We start from the raw sequence: 21,280 nt of genomic DNA on the forward strand, positions 1-21,280 counted from the left end.
TTATCTCGTTCTTCTGTGTCATTGCAGACTGCATCAAAAGCCCGTTTGCGCTACTTAGTGGAGCTCCACACCTTTGTCAGTGCAGCAACCAAAGAACTCATGTGGCTTAATGAAAAGGAGGAGGAGGAGGTCAACTACGACTGGAGCGAACGGAACACCAACATGGTGTCTAAGAAGGAAAACTACTCGGTAGTGTTACTACAAGTGACTCATTCATTCTGACTGTTGCAATCTCAGTGAAGTCACGGTGGTTTTGTTGCTCCACAGGGTTTGATGAGAGAGCTGGAACTGCGGGAAAAGAAGGTGAACGGCGTCCAGGCAACGGGAGACAAACTACTGAGAGATGGACACCCTGCCAGGAAGACAATAGAGGTGATGCTTTTAGGAGTTTCCTTTTCTCCTTCTCTTTCTGATGGCTCCTCTCGGAGCACAGTCCAGCCCTCTATTAGTGTACCACAATTCTGTAGTGTAGAAGTATCAGGAGAGGTGTGGGGGACCCTTAGCTGAGTACTAACATAAAAATAATGGACCTCCTCAATCTCCATTGTTTACATTTTGCAAATACAGTAAATTGGTCGCAGATGATTAAAATCTGTTTTTATAAGGCATTTCTTTGACTATGATGACTTTTGGGCCCTATGTTTACCTTGACCAACAGATTTCCTTTACAATAAGTCTTTAAGCGCTGGTTTGTTGTTTTATGATTTTGTTTTGCTCCTCAGCAGCTGCTTTAGTCTCAGTGTGACTGTGGTCACATGGCAGTGGATAACAGTCCGGCCACTGTTAGCTTTGTTTATTTGACACAACAGCTTCATAAATCACCATGTGGGTGTGGGTTTATTTCCCATAAACAGAATTTTAACAATAATTCAAGGCGAACGTCTAAAATGTGTGGTAAGTGGTTGCTGTGAAGCAGGAAGCAACAAAGATCAGTGAGGATGACGTGAGGAGGACATTGAAGAGGATAAAGAGTAGAAACTTTTGGAGCTACCAGGAAAGAGCCTTAGAGGAGAACCGATGAGGAGGACATGCAGGTCATTGGTGGGAGTGAGGGGGATGCACAGGAAATGCTGTCTGACCTGCTGCTGATTACCTGGATCAGATGTTTTTGGCCAATAAGGAGCTTCAGTGGCAGGTTGATTAGAAAACATGTTTGACACTGGCCCTCGAGGCCTGGACTCTTTTAGGCAGGTATATATCCTACTGTAATTAAAAAAATAATAAAACTGCTATCGGGTAACAGTGTTGTTTTTTTCTCAGGCTTTCACTGCAGCCCTGCAGACTCAGTGGAGCTGGATCCTCCAGCTCTGCTGCTGCATTGAAACCCACCTAAAGGAAAATACAGCCTACTTCCAGGTAACAACGTTATCATGGAAAAAGACCATGCAGTCAGTTAATGTGGTTCCAATTTCCATGAATGGACAAAGTTGGAAACCAGTTCTAAATTCCACAACAAATCCACAGCTGCATTTGTTTGATTTCTTCTTTGCCTAGTTCTTCACTGATGTTAAGGAAGCCGAGGAGAAGATGAAAAAGATGCAGGACACGATGAGGAGGAAGTATACATGTGACCGCTCAGTCACTGTGACGAGGCTAGAAGATTTACTACAGGATGCAGCCGTAAGTATACTAACACTGCTGAGAATTCAGATATACTCTTGACTACCAGTTTGAAATATTAAACATGATTCTTACCTTTGGTTAAATTCTTTGCAGGATGAGAAAGAACAACTGGCAGAGTTTAAAACTCACTTGGAAGGCCTGAAGCGAAAAGCCAACACCATTGTACAGCTGAAGCCGCGGAACCCAACGACTCCTATCAAAGGAAAACTGCCCATCCAGGCTGTCTGTGACTTCAAACAAATGGAGGTAGGCTTCACACTATCCTTTTATTCAGGATTTTCTTTTTAAATCAAAATTTCAAAGATTACAACTTCTGTCATAAACTTGATCTAAGAATGGTGTGAATGCTCCAAGTCATTCCTTAACCTCTTCTTTCTTCCAGATCACAGTCCACAGAGGAGACGAATGTGCTCTGCTGAACAACACTCAGCCTTACAAATGGAGAGTTGTGAACAATAAAGGCAGTGAGGCATCTGTGCCCTCCATTTGCTTCCTGGTGCCTCCTACCAACAAGGATGCTGTGAATAGCGTTGCTGGGTAGGCTTTTCATCTATTAGGTTTTCACTTGCATGAAGTTGAAACAAAAGTAAGAACGCTTCTATCTAACCTCAGGCTGGATGGAAACCTGCAAAGGCTGCACGCCATGTGGCAGACGATGTTTGTGGACCTAAAGAGCCTTTTGTCCTGGCAGTACCTGATGAGAGACATCCACATCATCAACACCTGGAACGTCAGCATGGTAAAAAAAAAAAGCAACAACTTTGATTTAAATCTTTTAAATCCTTCTGATTGTCAACAGCAACTTTAAAAAACATTTTCTTAAAACAAGAATGTCCTTCTAAACTCAGCTCTGTTTAAGATTTATTGTCATAAAAGTCATGATTCAAAAAAAAAAAAAGGAGAAAACTCAACTCCTCAATATTCCTGTGTACGCAAAATATCTATTCAAACCAGCTGTGACCTCAATGAGTACCCTATAAAGAAAAGAAGAAATGTGCAGCACTCAAGCTGTGCCAGCTTAGAGAAATGTGATTCTTTCTTTTTGCTTCACCACATCAGATGTTTGCCTAAGCCTTGGTTTCTGCAAAGCCAGATGAAAGAAAAATTAAACTAAAAGTCAGATTCAAAAATATTTTAACAAAACCTTATTAGAACTAGAGTGAAAATCCCCACACGGTGGGCGAAAGTGAAAGAATGAAAACATCTCACTAGAAGAAAATACAAAAGTAAAATAGTGTAAAGCTAGGGCTAAATCCAAAGATAACGAACATAAATGTCTAACTTATGTTCTTTACTAGAGCAAGTCAAGAAAGAAGCTCAGAAGACACAAAGGTGCTTCCCTACCCCTACGGCTTCTTCCCATTCCTACATTTATCCCTCCAAGCGGACGTTACAATTGCTCGACGGCCGCATCGATAGTCGCCGGTCATCTACGTTGGCGCATAGCTGCCAGCACTTAGAAAATATATGACATTGTTTTTATAACTTTAAAAGTCAAACTTCTGTGCTTCAGAGCACACCCACATAAAGAAATGCTTTCCCCCTCTGCCAGCCTTTAAAATAAAGCAGTAAAACAACAAAAAAGCAAACACCAGTTTAATAAAGCCAATGTTGATGCCAAAGTCAAAATCACTTCAAAAGGAGGGAGATGCAGGGATCTCTGTGTTCCGTGTATAAGTAGACACCACTGTAAAAAAACAAAAGATTTAACTAGAATTATTATTACTAAAGATTTAATTATCAGTAGACCTGAGGCAGTAGCTTCCGTTTAAAGCTGAACCATTTTACTATGGATCTTCAATCTAGATCTAAAAGTGTTTCTTACTCTTATATTATCACAATTTATCACAGCTTTGGGTTAAACACTTCATCTCTTTGCTTCTTGTGCAGTTTAAGACTTTGAGGGTGGAGGAATACCGGTTGGCTTTGAGGAACTTGGAGCAGCACTACCAGGAATTCTTGAGAGACAGCCAGGACTCTCAGATGTTTGGAGCTGAGGACAGGCTGCAGGTGGAGTCCAACTACAAAAGAGCCAACCAGCACTTTCACTCAATGGCCAGCTCTGCAGAGCAAGGTTTGGACCTTTAAGCTTTCACACATATAGACTACCAGTCAAAGGTCTTAGACAAGTGCATCCAAACTACAATTTTGTTTTAGTTTAATTCATAGCAGACAAGAGTTCAGATTAATTCCTGTTCATTTTTGTGTGAATTGATTGTTGGGTTGACATTGCAGGCTCTGTGCCACCCATATCAGGTAAGACATTAGACTTAAAGTACTGCTTCTGAATGGCTGAGCACAACTAAGTGTCCTTTGAAGTTTAGTTTCATGTAAAGCTCAAAAATTCCTATTTCTAATTTCAATTGTGTTCAGTCTGAGTGTTTCTGTGGTGATTCCTGCAAACTGAATGAACAAAAGAGTTTGAAGACTAATCCTTTATTACTCGAGTTTGTCAACAGACTAGTGATCTTTTCAGTATTTGATTTAATGAACTTCAGTTTTAAACTTTGCTCTTGCTGATTTTATAGACTAAAATATAAACATGTGTAAATTACATGCTGTGAATAAATGCTTGATTAACTCCTAATGATTGCAAATACCAATCAAATGATTTCTGCTCGACTGTGTGGGGTGCACAAGCCACTGTGTCTGATAACATTTGAAAATAACAATTTATGTGACTGATAAGGAGCATTTAACAACACAGATGCAGTTAGGAATTAAGGCAGGATTTAAATCTATTAGTAAAGAAATAAAGTAATTTATGTGCCAAATCTGTCCCAAATTGTTGGAAAGGTAAGTGTGGCCACCCAAACTTAACTCCATAAATCATCCAATGGTGAATTAAAACTTGATAATCAAAGGTTTTACTTTAGACTACTAACTGCTGGCAAGGTTGTAGCCGAGCAACAGCAACCAAAAAAGCCTAACTTTAAATAGTTGGTTTCAAAAGCAAAAAAGGGAAACAACTTTGTTATTTTTCACCCCAACCAGGAGATCAAGATGAGTCTGTGTGTCGGACTTACCTGACGAAGATCAAAGACCTCCGTCTGCAGCTGGAGAGCTGTGAAAACCGAACGGTGACTCATCTTCGGCAGCCAGTAGAAAAGGAAGCCCTGAAAGCCTGTGCTCTGAAGACTGCAGAGCAGATGGTAACACTGCAGAACAAAAGCAGCACCAACTGGTTGCTGAGAGAGTGCCTCTAAAGATTTTCTGTCTTCTTTGCGACAGAAAGTTCAATCAGAGCTGGAAGGCTTGAAAAAGGACTTGAGCTCCATTGCTGAGAAGACGAAGGAGATCTTGGCATCTCCTCAACCATCCAGCTCAGCCCCCATGCTGCGCTCTGAATTAGAAATCACCCTAAAGAAGATGGACCACGTCTATTGCCTGTCCTCCGTCTACCTGGACAAGTGAGGCTAAGACACCCTTGATGCTCTGTATTGTGACAGTTCTTGAAATGTATCTGGCTTTCCTCTAATGTACAAATTTGTTTTCAGACTGAAAACCATAGATGTTGTGATCAGAAATACTAAAGACACAGAGGAGACGCTGAAAAACTATGAGACTTGTCTTCGGGATGTTAGAAAGGTGCCAAATGAGGAGAAAGAAGTTGAGGATCAACGCAGCCAACTGAAGGTATCAAGAAGGCTGTTTTTATTTGATCTTCAGTCATTTGGTCTCTTCGTCGAGAAGATCCAACTACCTGTTTGTAGCTCTAAGTGACGGCTCTTCTTATCAACAGTCAATGCGTGCTGAAGCAGAGGCAGACCAGGCAGGCATGGACCGACTGCAGGATGAGTTGCAGAGGGCAACCGCCATCAACGACAAGATGATGAGGATTCACAGCGAGCGTGACGTTGAACTGGAGCATTATCGACTGCAGGTCGGCAGCCTACTGGAGCGCTGGCAAGCTGTGTTTTCTCAGATAGACCTGAGGCAGCGAGAGCTCGACTTCCTAAGCAGCAAAATGAAGTCCTACCGCGAAAGCTACGAGTGGCTGACCTGCTGGCTCGCAGAAGCCCGGCAGAAGCAGGAGAATATTCAAGCCAAGCCAATCAACAACAGCAAGGCTCTCAAGGAGCAGCTTTCAGAGGAAAAGGTATTTTTACACAATAGGGGAGACTATATATCCTGTTGGTAAGACTTAATTCTTTGATACAGATGTTTAATTGTTATATTGTTTAACAGTTTATCTGTTTTGATGATTATTCCAGAAACTCCTTGAAGAAATCAAGAAAAACAAAGACGAGATCGACAACTGCCAGATGAGCGCAAAAGCCTACATAGATTCAATCAAGGTGCATACTTATATTTGCTGCTCTAAAATAAAATGAAGCATATTTCTAAATTTGGGTTCTTTTTTTGTTTTGTCTTTAAAGGATTATGAGCTGTTAATCTTGACATACAGAGCTCTACAGGATCCCCTAGCATCTCCCCTAAAGAAACCCAAAGTAGAATGTGCATCCGATAACATCATCCAAGAGGTTGGTGTTCACGATCTCACACAAGGAAAAAGATGAATTTCAGGAATTTTTGACATTAAACAGTTTCATGACAAATGCTTACAGTCCCCACCCACATTCTCCGTTGCTCCTGTGACTTGTCTACAGCAATGTGTGCAAGTTCTGTTGTGCACAAAGAAGTTGTAACATATTGATGTGGAATTGGGGCTATTAGGCCTGTGTCAAAAGTCTCTGAGAGCCAAAATCAACAGCGATTTTGCAGTTTCAGTTTTGCAGAATATTTAAATTGTTGTTGTTGTTTTTTTGCCTGTGCAAAACATTGACTGCTTTGATGTTGCTGATTGATGCCCTCTTTTTAACTGAACTGATTTCACTAAGAGACCTGAATACAGTGTTCCATTCTAAAAATACTTTGCGATACGTAAAATCCATGAAGTATAAATATTGATGTTTCAAGGCTGTAAAACGCCTCACTACACACTTTATATACATTTATCAGACAGATATTTTCCCACTTTTCTCTTGTCTACTCTCAAAGTTCAAACCATAGAACAATAAGTCAGTTTTATAGAATGGAAACAAAGATCTGCTCTTGATCGAGGATTTGTGCAAATCTGGCTACCTGAATGCGTTCTGTGCAGAAAATGATTGACAACATTGACAGAACACAGGACACAGTGTGCTGTAAAAAAGAGATAGATAGATAGATAGATAGATAGATAGATAGATAGATAGATAGATAGATAGATAGATAGATAGATAGATAGATAGATAGATAGATAGATAGATAGATAGATAGATAGATAGATAGATAGATAGATAGATAGATAGATAGATAGATAGATAGATAGATGACTTTATTAATCCCACAATGGGGAAATTTCATTTCTGTGGCAGCAACACGACATTCAGAAATAATCTATATAATATAACATCTATAAAGGACATCACAAATGGCATTTATATTAGATAATTAAAAATATTACTAAAATTATTATGAAAAAATGCAGACAAAACTGCACTGAAAAAAACAGCGATACCGTGAAAGGAGCATTGTGAAATAGCGAGGGAACACTGTTTATCCATATGTATTGTAAAATGAATGCATTTATTAAAAAAATGTTCTTAGGTTATCACATTGTTTTTTGTGCATCTCTTCCAGTACGTTACGCTGAGAACCCGCTACAGTGAGCTGCTGATTCTCACCAGCCAGTACATTAAATTCATCACGGACACACAGAGTCGGCTGGAGGAAGATGAGGTAAAGCTCGCTGAGCAAAAACAGATGTGGGGAGTCATTATAAAGACATACGTTTTGTCAATCTGAATGAAAGGGACTGCATTAGGATGTCAGCCCCTCTGAAGTCTAAATCATATTTGATCTGCGCCTTCTGTTGCTGTGGCTTTCCTGCTTTTTTTTGCCAAAAATTCCTGGTTCTGTAATAACACTGGTTTAACTGATTAGGCTGTGCACCTACTTTAAAGAAGGAATCTGGAAAACTAATGCACTTTACAAATAATCTCCAAAATCCTGCTGCTCAAAAACAAGAAATTAATCTTATTTGTCTTAAGTTACTGAGCCCACTTCTTAAAAATATATCAGTGGTCGGTTGGGATGTAAGGATCCTACGGCCAACCAAGGCTACTGTTATCCCAGAAGAGAAGAACCTGTACTGCCATCTAGTGTGAGGTAGTGTCATTAGAGAGTGTTATAAAACTTCAACAACAATACTAGGAGGTTCCACCAGGAAGCAAACTTTGCTTTCAAACTTCAAGCTTGTTTCAGAGCAAAATATTAAGGTCCAGGTCAATTTATCAAGCTTATTACACAAACATGGCAGATCTATTTAATGTAAGATTAATCAAAAGTATAATAATGACAGCTTGGTTTAAAAAACTTCATTCTCCTCTGTTTCTAGATTAAATATTATAATGATTCAAAATGAGGTATTTAATTTATATTTACAAAAAATAATGTACATAAATTGGAGTAAGTTCTTTTGATTGACAGATGACCCTCAAATATGCTGCCCTAGAATCATGGAGGACCAAGGGTATTTTTATGAATTGAAATAACTATATACTTTTTTCTCACTGTGAAATCAATATGAAGATTGCTAAATGTGCTTATAAACTAGTTTATACACAATATATATTGTATTACAAAGTGTTTTTTGCATAAAATTTCAATTGCTGTAATCACACAGTATAAAAATGCATGCACACAAGGATATAAAAATCTCTTGTTAAATAAATTTGAAAATGGTCGTTCTTGTAGAATACTTTTAACTGCTGCAAAAGGTTCCAACCATAACCAGAAGAAAGGATGTCTCTAGACAAAGGACAAAGAAAAAACTGTTTAAGACCTGAATAGAATATATTTTGACATAACTGGATTTGTCAAAACTGTTAAAATAGAATGCTTTGCTTAAATTAATTGTGTCTGTTTAAATTTGCCTTCTCTCCATTCACCTACTTTTTTTCTTACACATACAGAAAGCTTCAGAAAAGCTAAAAGAAGAAGAGAGAAGAAAACTGGCAGAGATGAAAGCAGAATTAGAAAAGCAGAAACAGCTGGCTGAAGCACATACAATATCCATGGCGAAAGCAGAACGAGAGGCTGATGAGCTAAAGCTTAAGATGAAAGAGGAAGCAAACAAGAGACAAGACATTGCAGTGGACGCTGAGACGCAGAAGCAGAACATTCAACAGGAGCTGCAGCATCTGAGGAGTCTGTCAGAACAGGAGATCAGGACCAAGAGTCAGCAGCTGGAAGAGGCTCTGCACAGCCACACCAAAATCGAGGAGGAAATCCACTTAATTAGAATTCAACTGGAGACGACGACGAAGCAAAAAAGCACAGCTGAAAATGAGCTACAGAAGCTCAGAGATAAAGCTGCAGAAGCGGAGAAGTTACGAAAGGCTGCACAGGAGGAGGCTGAAAGGCTTCGCAAGCAGGTGGCAGAGGAAGCTCAAAAAAAGAAAAATGCCGAAGATGAGCTAAAACGGAAGTCTGAGGCAGAGAAAGATGCTGCTAGGCAGAAGCAGAAAGCTCTGGATGAGCTGCAGAAATTCAAAATGCAAGCCGAAGAGGCGGAAAGGCGAGTGAAACAGGCTGAGGATGAAAAACTGAGGCAGATTAAGGTAGTGGAGGAAGTGACTTTGAAGTCCTCTGCCACTGACCTGCAAACCAAATCCATGCCATTCGCTCAAAAGGCAACAGAGCTGGAAGAGACTCTGAAAAAAGAGCAGGGTACTGTCCTGCAGCTTCAGGTAGAAGCTGACCAACTCCGGAAACAGCAGGAGGAAGCCAACAAAGCCAGAGAGCAGGCAGAGAAAGAGCTGGAGATGTGGAGACAGAAAGCCAACGAGGCTCTGCGATTGAGGTTGAAAGCTGAGGAGGAAGCTCAGAAGAAGACTCAGGCTCAAGAAGAAGCAGAGAGACAGAAACTGGAAGCAGAGCAAGATGCTAAAAGAAGGGCTAAAGTTGAGGAGATGGCGCTCAAGCAGAAGGAGAATGCAGAGAGAGAGCTGGAGAAACAGAGGACATTTGCTGAACAAATAGCTCAACAAAAGCTGTCTGCTGAAGAAGAATGCATACGCTTAAAGGTTGACTTTGAGCACGCAAAACAGCAGCGGAGCCTCTTGGACGAGGAGCTACAGCGTCTGAAAAATGAGGTGAGAACTACTGAGAATCAGAGAAAGCAACTGGAAGAAGAGCTAGCCAAAGTCCGACAGGAAATGGACAGTGTACTGCAGATGAAGATTCAAGCTGAAAAGGAGATTCTATCAAAGAATGAGAAGAGCAAACAACTTCTGGAGTCCGAAGCACTGAAAATGAAACAGCTCGCTGAGGAAGCTACTCGACTGAGAGCAGTTGCTGAAGAGGCAAAGAAGCAGCGGCAGATTGCGGAGGAAGAGGCTGCCAAGCAAAGAGCAGAGGCTGAAAAGATTCTCAAGGAGAAGTTAGCTGCCATCAATGAGGCGACTCACTTGAAGACTGAAGCAGAGATCGCTCTGAAAGCTAAAGAAGCCGAAAACGACCGACTGAAGAGAAAAGCTGAGGAAGAGGCGTATCAGAGGAAGTTGCTTGAGGACCAAGCTGCTCAGCATAAACACGAGATCGAAGAGAAAATTGCACAGCTGAAAAGCTCGTCTGATTCTGAGCTGGAGCGGAAAAAGGATATCGTGGAAGAAACTTTGAGGCAGAAACAAGTGGTGGAAGAGGAGATCCAAATCATCAGGATCAACTTTGAGAAAGCCTCAAAAGAGAAGTCAGATTTGGAGATGGACTTAAAGAAACTAAAGAGTCTTGCAGATGAGACACAGAAGAGCAAAATCAAAGCTGAAGAAGAGGCAGAAAAACTCAAACAACTTGCTGCAGAGGAGGAGAAGAAGAGGAAGGAAGCTGAAGAGAAGGTGAAAAGGATTACTGCAGCAGAGGAAGAGGCAGCTAGACAGTGGAAAGCCGCTCAGGAGGAGGTGGAACGCCTCAAAAAGAAAGCTGCTGAAGCAAAAGAACACAAAGAAAAGGCTGAGAAAGAGACAGAGAGGCAGGTCATCCTTGCCAAAGAGGCAGCTCAGAAATGCAGTGCAGCAGAGGAGAAAGCACAAGATGTGCTCAGTAAGAATCAGCAAGACATTCTTGCTCAGGACAAGCTGAAAGAGGAGTTTGAAAAGGCAAAGAAGCTTGCAGAGGCTGCTCAGAAGGCCAAAGAGAAAGCAGAGAAAGAGGCCAACTTACTGCGTCAGAAAGCAGAGGAGGCTGAAAAACAGAAAAAAGCTGCAGAGGATGAAGTTGCTAAACAGGCCAAAGCTCAAAAAGATGCTGAGAAATTGCGCAAAGAAGCAGAGGGAGAGGCTTCCAAGCGGGCTGCTGCTGAGGCAGCGGCTCTAAAACAGAAGCAGCAGGCTGATGAAGAAATGGCCAAACACAAAAAAGATGCAGAGCATGCTCTGAAGCAGAAGGCTCAGGTAGAGAAGGAGCTGGGGATGGTTAAGCTGCAGCTCGAAGAAGCTGATGAGCAGAAAGCTCTGTTAGATGCTGAACTTCAGCGACTGAAGGATGAAGTCGGTGATGCGATCAAAAAGAAAAAGCAGGTTGAGGATGAACTATCCAAAGTAAAGAGCCAGATGGACGAGCTCCTAAAAGTTAAGCTGAAAATCGAAGAAGAAAACCGCTGTTTAATACAGAAAGACAAAGATATTACACAGAAATTACTTCTTGAAGAAGCTGAGAAAATGAAAACCCTGGCACAAGAAGCTGCCCGTCTCAGCGTGGAAGCTGAAGATGCAGCCAGACAGAGGCAGCTGGCAGAGTCTGACCTGGCTGAACAAAGGGCACAAGCAGAGAAAATGCTGCAGGAGAAAATGCAGGCCATCCAGGAGGCCACAAAGCTGAAGGCTGAGGCAGAGGAACTACAGAAACTAAAAGAGGATGCACAGGAGAAAGCCAAACAACTACAAGAAGACAAAAAGCTAATCCAGCAACGCCTTGAACAGGAAACGGAGGGCTTCCAGAAATCCCTCGAAGCTGAGCGGAAGAGACAGAGTGAACTTTTTGCTGAAGCCAAAAAGCTTAAGCTTAAATTGAAAGAACTCAGTGATGCTCAGGCAAAAGCTGAAGAAGAGGTGGCAAAATTCAAGAAACAAGCAGATGAAGCCAAATCCCAACTGAAAGAGAAAGAAAAACAGGAATCTGAAGTTGTTGTGCAAAATTTGGAGATGCAGAGGCTGCAAAGCACAAGAGAAGCTGATGACTTGAGAAAGGCCATAACTGACCTGGAGAAAGAGAAAGAGAAGCTGAAAAAACAAACAGAAGACCTCCAGAAACAATCTGAACAGGTAGGGTTTCTCTATAAACACTTTACTTTCACCTTTTATAATCAGTACACTTTACATAAGCCTGTAAAACACTGGAATTACCGAGGACTAGTTCCTATAAAGTGTACAGAGAGTTTCCGTATTTTTTTCTTCTTCTACTGTTTATCTGACATTATTTAAGATTTAATGAACAGTAAAAATAAAATAAAAATCAATTAAATAATCTAATGCAAGAAAATAAACACAACACATTGACATTTTCTTTTAAATGCCAAGATTAGGTGCCGTTTACTCCTCGATTCACATAGATTTTCTGTTTCCTTTAACAGATGGTGACCGATCAACAGCAGCAGATTGAGCAACAGAAAGCCATCCTGAAACAGTCTTTCCTCACTGACAAAGAGCTTCTACTAAAAAGAGAGAAGGCAGTAGAAGATGAGAAAAACAAGCTTGAGAAGCAGCTTGAGGAGGAGGTGAAAAAGGCCAAAGCTCTTAAAGAAGAACAGGGGCATCAACAAAAGGTAATGGAGACGGAAAAGAAGAAACTTCAGGACAAAATGGATGAAGCATTGAGGAAACAGAAGGAGGCGCAGGCTGAGATGGAGACAAAGCAAAAAGAAATGGAGGAGCTAGAGAGGAAGAGGCTTGAACAAGAAAAACTCTTGGAAGAGGAGAACAAAAAACTGAGAGAGAAACTTCTGAATTTTGAGGTTGCTTCAAAACAAGGAGCCTTTAAAACCAGGGAAATGGAAGTCCAGACTGAAAAAGTCCCCGAGGAGCAACTTGTTGCTATGACAATGGTAGGAACAACAAAGAAATTTTTAAATGGTTCTGTTGAAGTGGATGGAATGAAGAAGGATGGAGAATCAGCTTTGGCATTTAATGGCATTAGAGAGAAAGTTCCTGCTGAAAGACTTTTTGACATTGGTGTTCTGACGAAGAAAGATATGGACAAATTGAAAAAGGGCAAAGTCTCCATCTCAGACCTTGAAAACACTGAGAAGGTCAGATCATGTCTTAAGGGCCAGGGCTGTGTTGGGGGTGTCTTGACTCCATCTAAAGAGAAAATGAGTGTCTATCAGGCCATGAAAGAAAAAAAGATTTCTCCCAGTGCAGCTGCATTGCTTCTGGAAGCCCAGGCAGCAGTGGGCTTTATCGTCAATCCTGTAAAAAATACACTTCTCTCTGTAGATGAGGCTGTTAAGGAAGAGGTCATAGGCCCTGAGCTTCATGACAGAATGCTGTCTGCAGAACGAGCAGCCACAGGCTTTAAAGATCCATACACTGGTGCCAAAATCTCACTGTATGAGGCCATGAAGAAGGAACTCATTGAGAAGGAGCAGGCCATGAAATTTCTTGATGTGCAGCTTGCAACTGGAGGTATAGTTGACCCCATCAACAGTCACCGAGTGCAACTTCCGATGGCATACAAGCAGGGTCAGTTTGATGAAGACTTAAACAAAAAACTCAATGATCCTGGTGAAGAATTGAAACAATTCATTGACCCTAGCAGTCAGGAGAAACTTACTTACAAGCAGTTGTTGGAGAAGTGCACCAAAGATGCAGAAACTGGTCTTTGGATATTACCTATACCTGAGAAGGCTGCTCACGTTGAGCAAACATATACAGATGTGGAGACTAAAGAGGTGTTTAGCAAATCCAAAGTTGATGTTCCATTTGGAAAATTTAAAGGAAAAACTGTCACCATCTGGGAAGTCATAAATTCTGAATATTTCACTGAGGATCAAAGAAGAGAACTCCTTCGTCAGTACAAGACTGGCAAGATCACAGTGGAAAAGATCATCAAGATTGTCATCACCGTTGTGGAGGACAAAGAAAAGAGCAGTGGGAATGTGTTCAGTGGTTTGAGAGCTCCTGTCCCTGCCAATGAACTGCTGGATTCTAAAGTCATAAATAAAGACTTGTTCAACAAATTGAGCAACGGAAAGATCTCAGTCAAAGAGGTTTCTGAAATGGAAGCTGTAAGAAAAGCCCTCCACGGATCACCCAGTATTGCTGGTCTGCTGAATGAACTGACTAATGAAAAAATTCCTTTCTATCAAGCCATGAAAGAAGAAGTCATTCTGCCAGAAACCGCTGTGAATCTTCTTGAAGCTCAAGCAGCGACAGGTTTTATGATCGATCCTGTTAAAAATGAAAGAGTTCCTGTTGATGAAGCTGTCAAGTCAGGCCTTGTTGGTCCAGAGCTGCATGAATGTCTTCTGTCAGCAGAGAGAGCGGTCAGTGGCTACAGAGATCCATATACAGGGAAAAAAGTGTCTCTATATGAGGCAATGAACAAAGGCCTTGTGAAAAAAGACCATGGAATCCGTCTACTTGAAGCCCAGCTTTCAACAGGTGGAATTATTGACCCAGTTAAAAGCTATCGTATCCCACATGAGGTTGCTTGCAAGCGTGGATATTTTGATGAGGAAATCTGCAAGATCTTGAACAAAAACACAGACGAAAATAAAGTCTTTAATGATCCAAATTCACAGGAGGCTGCTACCTATGCAGAGCTTATTGAAAAATGTGTCACTGATAAAGACACTGGACTCCCATTGTTTCCCCTCTCAAAGAAGGCCCAAAAGCCAAACGAAGATCGACAGATTACAGAGGCAAAGACAAAGGAAGCTTTAAACCACACAACCATGGAGCTGGAGCATGGGCCCTTCAAGGGCAGAAAAGTCACAATTTGGGAGATCATCCATTCTGAATACATAACTGAAGAGCAAAGAATAGAACTCATCCGCCAGTACAGAATAGGACAAGTAACAATTGAGAAGCTCATCAAGATTGTGGTAACAATGGTGGTTGAAAAAGAAGACAAGACACATAAAGAACCCTGCTTTGAAGGTCTTAGGGGACCTGTCACTGCAACCTCATTGTTTGAGGCCAAGATCATTGATAAAACTACATTTGATCAGCTTCAGCAGGGTAACGTCACACCAAAAGAGGTTGGTCAAACTGACAAAGTTAGAAAGTATTTGCAAGGCACTGATCGCGTTGATGGGATAACAATGGAAGGTTCAGATGAAAAGTTAAGCATATACCAAGCAATGAAAAAGAAAATTTTGCAACATAACACTGGGCTAGCCCTTCTTGAGGCCCAAGCTGGTTCTGGTTATATAACGGATCCATTCACAAACATGAAGCACTCTGTGGACGATGCTGTAAAAGCTGGAGTTGTTGGTCCAGAACTTCATGAGAAGCTCCTAGCAGCTGAAAAAGCTGTGACTGGATACAAAGATCCATACACTGGCAATACGATTTCTCTATTCCAGGCCATGAAGAAAGAGCTTGTGTTGAGAGAGCATGCGATTCCTCTCCTCGAAGCCCAATTTACAACAGGCGGTATTATTGATCCAGTTAGCAGCCATCGCGTTCCCAGTGATGTGGCCATACAGCGAGGCAATTTCAGCAAACAAATGTGCAAATCATTCATTGAACCATCTGGTGATGTTAAGGGATTCACCGATCCCAACACTCTTCAAAGGGCTACTTACAAGCAGTTGCTAGAAAAATGCAGAAGAGATCCAAACACCGGTCTGTGTTACCTGCCCCTGTCAAAGGCCGAAGCTCCAGCTCATGAAGAGAAATCATATCAGTTTACAGAGGAGCATGCCCAAAAGGATCTAGCTAACACCCAAATTGAGATTCCACTTCAAAGGTTTGCAGGAAAAAATATGACTGTTTGGGAGATCATGAACTCCAATCTTCTTCCAGAAGATGAGAGGCTTCGTCTCTTGGAGCAGTATCGGCTGGGGCAAATTACAAAAGAGAGAATGTTGATCATTATAATCGAAATCATTGAACAAAGGGAAAGTCTACAGTCAGAACAGAGCATGACATGTGATGTCATAAGAAGAAGAATTACTATTGAGGAGTTGTACAGTGCTCGGATTATTGATTTACAGACTTACAACTTGCTGAAGCAAGAAAAGATGACTATTCGTGAGTTGATGGACATGCCATCAGTAAAGCAGTATCTTTTTGGCACAGGTTGTATAGCGGGAATTTTGTCAGACAGCCCTCCAAAAATCAGCATTTACCAGGCTTTGAAAAAAGGACAGATTAAGCCTGAAGTTGCATTACAACTTCTTGAGGCTCAAGCAGCAACAGGATTCATCATTGACCCAGTAAAAGATGAGCTTCTCACCGTTGATGAAGCTGTGCGAAAGGGACTTGTGGGTCCTGAACTCCACGACAAACTACTCTCCGCAGAGAGAGCTGTTACAGGTTACAAGGATCCTTACAGTGGAAAAGTGATTTCTCTGTTCCAAGCAATGAAAAAAGACCTGATTCCTGAGGACTTTGCCTTAAGACTTCTGGAAGCCCAGCTCGCCACTGGCGGGTTAATTGATCCAGAATACTACTTTCGCCTTCCCACAGATGTGGCTATGCAGCGTGGTTACATCAATAAGGAAACCCTTGACAGGATATCTGAACCCACTGCAGATGTTCGAGGTTACACCGATCCAACTTCCGATGAGAAACAGTCCTATGCACAACTGTTGAAAAGATGCAGAGTGGATAAAGACAGTGGTTTATGTTTACTGTCTCTGGCAGGCAGAAGGCTTCTTTTTAAGGGTCTTCGAAAACAAATTACTGTGGAGGAATTGCTCCGATCACAGATCATCAGCCAAAAGACGTACAATGACCTTACTGAGGGAAATATCACAGTCGAAGAGGTCAGCAGGGACGTTAAGACATTTCTTGAGGGCACAAGCTGCATTGCTGGTGTGTTTGTGGAGTCCAGTAAAGATCGTCTGTCCATTTATCAAGCCATGAAGAAAAACATGATCAGACCAGGAACAGCATTTGAGCTCCTCGAGGCTCAAGCTGCAACAGGCTATGTGATTGACCCAATCAAAAACCTTAAACTAAATGTTGCCGACGCAGTCAAAATGGGAGTTGTTGGTCCAGAGTTTAAAGAAAAACTCCTGTCAGCTGAACGGGCTGTCACCGGTTACAAGGATCCTTACTCTGGTAAAATAATTTCTCTCTTCCAGGCTATGAAAAAAGGATTCATTCTGAAAGACCATGGGATTCGTTTGCTTGAGGCTCAAATTGCCACCGGTGGCATAATTGATCCAGAGGAGAGTCACCGTCTGCCTGTTGAAGCAGCATATGAGCGTGGCCTCTTCGATGAAGAAATAAATGCAATCCTGACTGACCCCTCTGATGACACAAAGGGCTTCTTTGATCCTAACACTGAGGAAAATCTCACCTATCTGCAGCTGATTGATAGATGTTGGACAGATCCAGAGACTGGCTTGCGTCTTCTGCTGTTGAAAGAAAAGAAACGTGAAAGGAAGACATCATCAAAGTCATCAGTTCGGAAACGAAGGGTTGTCATTGTTGACCCAGAGTCCGGCAAAGAGATGTCTGTCTATGAGGCGTATCAGAAGGGGCTGATTGACCAGCAGACTTACCTGGAGCTATCAGAGCAGGAATGTGAATGGGAGGAGATTACTACCACCTCCTCTGATGGGGCTGTAAAGTCTATGATCATTGACAGAAGGTCAGGTCGGCAGTATGACATTGATGATGCGATCACAAGAGCCCTCATTGACAAATCGGCCCTAGATCAGTACAGAGCAGGACTGCTGTCTATCACAGAGTTTGCAGACATGCTGTCAGGAAACATGAGTGGTAGCAGATCTAGGTCATCCTCATTTGGCTCCTCTTCCTCTTACCCCATGAGCCCAGTACCTTCCATAAAAACACCAGCAACCACTTGGAATGATCCAACGGAGGAAACTGGCCCTATAGCTGGAATTCTAGACACAGAAACACTGGAGAAGGTGTCGGTCACAGAGGCCATTCACAGAAACCTTGTTGACAACATAACAGGCCAAAGGTTGCTGGAATCTCAAGCTTGCACAGGAGGCATCATTGACCCCCACACAGGCGAGAGATTCACAATTGCAGATGCAATGAACAAGGGGCTTGTGGATAAAATTATGGTGGATCGCATCAGTTTAGCTCAGAAGGCATATATCGGATTCGAAGACCCTAGAACTAAAACCAAAATGTCAGCAGCTCAAGCTCTAAAAAAAGGATGGCTTTACTATGAGGCCGGTCAGCGGTTTCTGGAGGTCCAGTATCTCACGGGTGGGTTAATAGAACCCGAGGTTACAGGCCGAGTTTCTATAGATGAGGCTGTGAGAAAGGGTATGTTAGATGCGAGAACAGCACAGAAGTTGAGAGATGTTAGCGCATACTCAAAATACCTCACATGCCCTAAAACCAAGCTGAAGATCTCTTACAAGGACGCTTTGGAAAGAAGCATGACAGAAGAGGGAACTGGGCTGCGACTACTTGAAGCATCCTCTCAGTCAAGTAAAGGCCTTTACAGTCCCTATAGTATTAGTGGGTCTGGTTCTGCTACTGGATCACGCTCTGGTTCAAGAACAGGTTCTAGGTCCGGCTCCAGAAGAGGCAGCTTTGATGCCACAGGGTCTGGTTTTACATCAACCTTCTCGTCTTCCTCCTATGGTTCACCAAGTTACAGCCGGCGATACTAAACTGCAGGTTGAATCTGCTTTAAATGTTCACCAGATGCCTAATACTCTAGAATAAAGACAGCCTTTATTCTGCTTTGCATGAGGTTGTTACATGACTTTAAATATTTACTTTTTCTACAAATTGAGTAGTTTTATTTATTGTGCATTTACTTTCAGTTGATTCATGCTGTCCTACCAGCTACTTGGTTGTGAACACTGAGAATTAATGAAAATCCACAGCAATTTATTCCAACCATCAATCACAATTTCCATAACTGACCTAAAGAAAAGTACTTTTCCAAAAACACAATTGTAGGCCATTAATAAAACAAAGTTGGATGAACATGCTGAATTAAAACATCTGTATGAATATATTACTGAAAACTGAGAAAATAAATGGAACACTCTGCAAAGCAGAATATACTGAGTATAGCAAAGAGGTATCTACTCTTGAAAAGCCAAGCTTCAACATATGTTCTTTGTGGGCTTCACTGCCACATGCACAAGTGCTCCTTACCCCGATTACTCTGTCCTATCACATGTCATCAGAACAGTATCCTCCATAGGAAATGAATAAAGATCCATCTTACCCAAATTGGAGTCTGAGGCAAAGGCCTTCGGATTACTTTGGATTTGAAAGACTAATAGAAATATGTCCCTGATAAAATGGAATATGTGAGCAGTAAAAAGACAAAATGGGACGACTTTTAGCTTGATTCATTTAGTGCAAATGTAGGGGTATACAGATTTTTCTTTTATGTAAAGTTTTGTTTCAGAAATCGATTAAACATTTTCAACATCTGCAGCACTCTGCTTACATGTCTACCAGAAGCACAGGGTGGTAGTTCAAACTTTGTCGATACAATCACTAATTCTCTGAAGCACTGAAACACAAGTTCTAATCATTTTTTTAATGTTTTACTGAAGATGGCAGATGGTTTGAGGGGTCAAACCCATCGTGTTTGAAAGGGGCCTGCAGACCACCCCGTCACACTCTCCAGAGTGTACTGACAGAACCATGAATAGAAAAGCAGCAGTATCTATAGTATGTCACAGGTTAACTATAGACTTACACATATGGTAACCAAGGCTCCAATATGCAGTTTAAATATTTACCAGCTAACATTTACATCTTTCAAGTTTTTTTCATGAACAAGTGGCTTGCAATTCTTTATTAACAACTGTATAAATTTGTTACTAAAGGCCATGATGTTACTTTGAGAAAGATCTAGCTTTGCACCATACCCAGTATTTGTATTTTAAACTACATTTACTTATTTTTCACTTTAAGCTTTTTTTTTTAAAACACATTTGATCTATATATTGTTTTCATACTCTTCATATCTGCTTTTGCATGATTTGTTATTAGACAAATGAAACAAGAGTAAACAGGAATATCTGTTGAATTTGTTTTTGATTATATTTTTAAAAGGTTTGAAGGATGTATTTAAATGAGGGTTATCAAGAATGTTCAAAATGGTGTATTTATTATAAAAGGCTTATACGAAATTTTACTGTAACACCTATGCTATGTAAATAAACACAAAAATGAAAATGTTTTTTTGTTTGTTCGTTTTTTAACTTCGGGAGAAAAGAAATCCCACATGGTTTTAAAAAAATGACCTTAGTGCCTAGTTTATTCAGACCAGGCATGTAATACATGTAGGCACATAGATGTCATATACTGGATGGATAATCTCTGATGTCACAAGTAGGATGACGCCTGAAGTGGGAGGGGCATATTGACTTGACCTTTTCCCAACTCAACATTCAATACCCACTTGCAAATGCACTTGGTGCTATTTCCATTACTTCTGGCATCAATAACCTGTTTCTTCAAGAGAAAAGCTATTGACTGGATATTTCTTGTCATTGAAATATCACTAGATGCTATTTTACTAAAAGACTTGTTTAAACTTTAATAATGATGCCATCAAAGAAGTTTATAAAGTTTTTCTTCATTTAAATTTTTGTTTAAAACAAATGCAGTTTTTTATATGATTAATACCACATATTAAAAAGCACTGAAATCCCAATGTGATGTTTCCTTTGTGTTAACCATTAAACCCCATTAAAAATGTTTACTTAAAAATGTAATTATTTACAAAAAAAATGGTATTGGGGTAATTAAGAAAATATGAACACATTCTATGAAACTTTTATCAAACTAATTGTTATAGACAAACCATATCCTGAAAGTACAGACAACACTTTACAACACCAGCTTTGATCATAAGAGCTTGCAGAAAGTTTGTGTTTTGGGCCGAAAAATTGAAATGGTTTCGATAAGAGAGATCTATTATACAGATATATTGTATTTCTCATTTCACTAATCAAAACATCGGATTATTAGAAGACAAAATCCATCCTCCTGTCTTTCCTCAAAAACAGTTCCAACACCCTGTCATGTAGAATATCGCTCTTCAGTTCCATCAAGAAGTCCTTTTCTATTTCTTTAAGGCCATTGCTGAGAGTCCAGTCTGTCCAGTTGTGTTTTTGAATAAAATATCAATAGCTTGTCTTCAATCTAGTATAGAGGTTTCGGCACTGAACCAACTAATACAAAATATGAGAGAATCATGGTTCTAGAATCTAGATGATTAATTATTTATTTGGGGTTAAAATCGTTGGTTTTCTATGGATTGATCTCAGGTGATAAATATTTGGTGTGTGTGTGTGTTAGTGTGATCATATAGTGATTGTGGAGTATGATGGTGAAGAGCACACTGTATTAAACTTTAGTAGACTTCATTAAACATGAACATGTCTTTAATTCAGTTATAGTTATTCATTTGTTGTTCAGGCTTTTATAAAAGTTGAGAAGCCTTTAACTGTTCAAGATAAATGATCTTCTCATACATC

General features: G+C 40.8%; 1 protein-coding gene across 21 annotated transcripts in view; it reads left to right on the forward strand.

Annotated features, from left to right (window-relative positions):
- The window catches only part of LOC101160251 (plectin), a 91,430-nt gene extending 71,453 nt beyond the window's left edge, over positions 1-19,977 (forward strand). For 18 of the 21 annotated variants that reach the window (XM_023959981.1, XM_011481030.3, XM_020707201.2 and 15 more), the window contains 18 exons: positions 28-189; positions 268-372; positions 1,261-1,356; positions 1,495-1,620; positions 1,717-1,869; positions 2,006-2,160; positions 2,236-2,362; positions 3,514-3,697; positions 3,859-3,879; positions 4,618-4,775; positions 4,855-5,033; positions 5,121-5,259; positions 5,366-5,722; positions 5,838-5,921; positions 6,003-6,107; positions 7,249-7,347; positions 8,583-11,930; positions 12,239-19,977. In XM_023959981.1, coding sequence (XP_023815749.1) covers positions 28-189; positions 268-372; positions 1,261-1,356; positions 1,495-1,620; positions 1,717-1,869; positions 2,006-2,160; positions 2,236-2,362; positions 3,514-3,697; positions 3,859-3,879; positions 4,618-4,775; positions 4,855-5,033; positions 5,121-5,259; positions 5,366-5,722; positions 5,838-5,921; positions 6,003-6,107; positions 7,249-7,347; positions 8,583-11,930; positions 12,239-18,439 — 11,799 coding nt within the window. In that variant the 3' untranslated portion in view covers positions 18,440-19,977. The remainder of the gene's footprint in view (positions 1-27; positions 190-267; positions 373-1,260; positions 1,357-1,494; positions 1,621-1,716; positions 1,870-2,005; positions 2,161-2,235; positions 2,363-3,513; positions 3,698-3,858; positions 3,880-4,617; positions 4,776-4,854; positions 5,034-5,120; positions 5,260-5,365; positions 5,723-5,837; positions 5,922-6,002; positions 6,108-7,248; positions 7,348-8,582; positions 11,931-12,238) is intronic. The other 3 variants (XM_011481031.3, XM_011481040.3, XM_011481044.3) reach the window with 1 other exon arrangement.
- The last annotated feature ends 1,303 nt before the right edge of the window (positions 19,978-21,280 follow it).

This window comes from Oryzias latipes, chromosome 11 (assembly GCF_002234675.1).
Source record: "Oryzias latipes chromosome 11, ASM223467v1".
NCBI classification, from domain to species: domain Eukaryota; kingdom Metazoa; phylum Chordata; class Actinopteri; order Beloniformes; family Adrianichthyidae; genus Oryzias; species Oryzias latipes.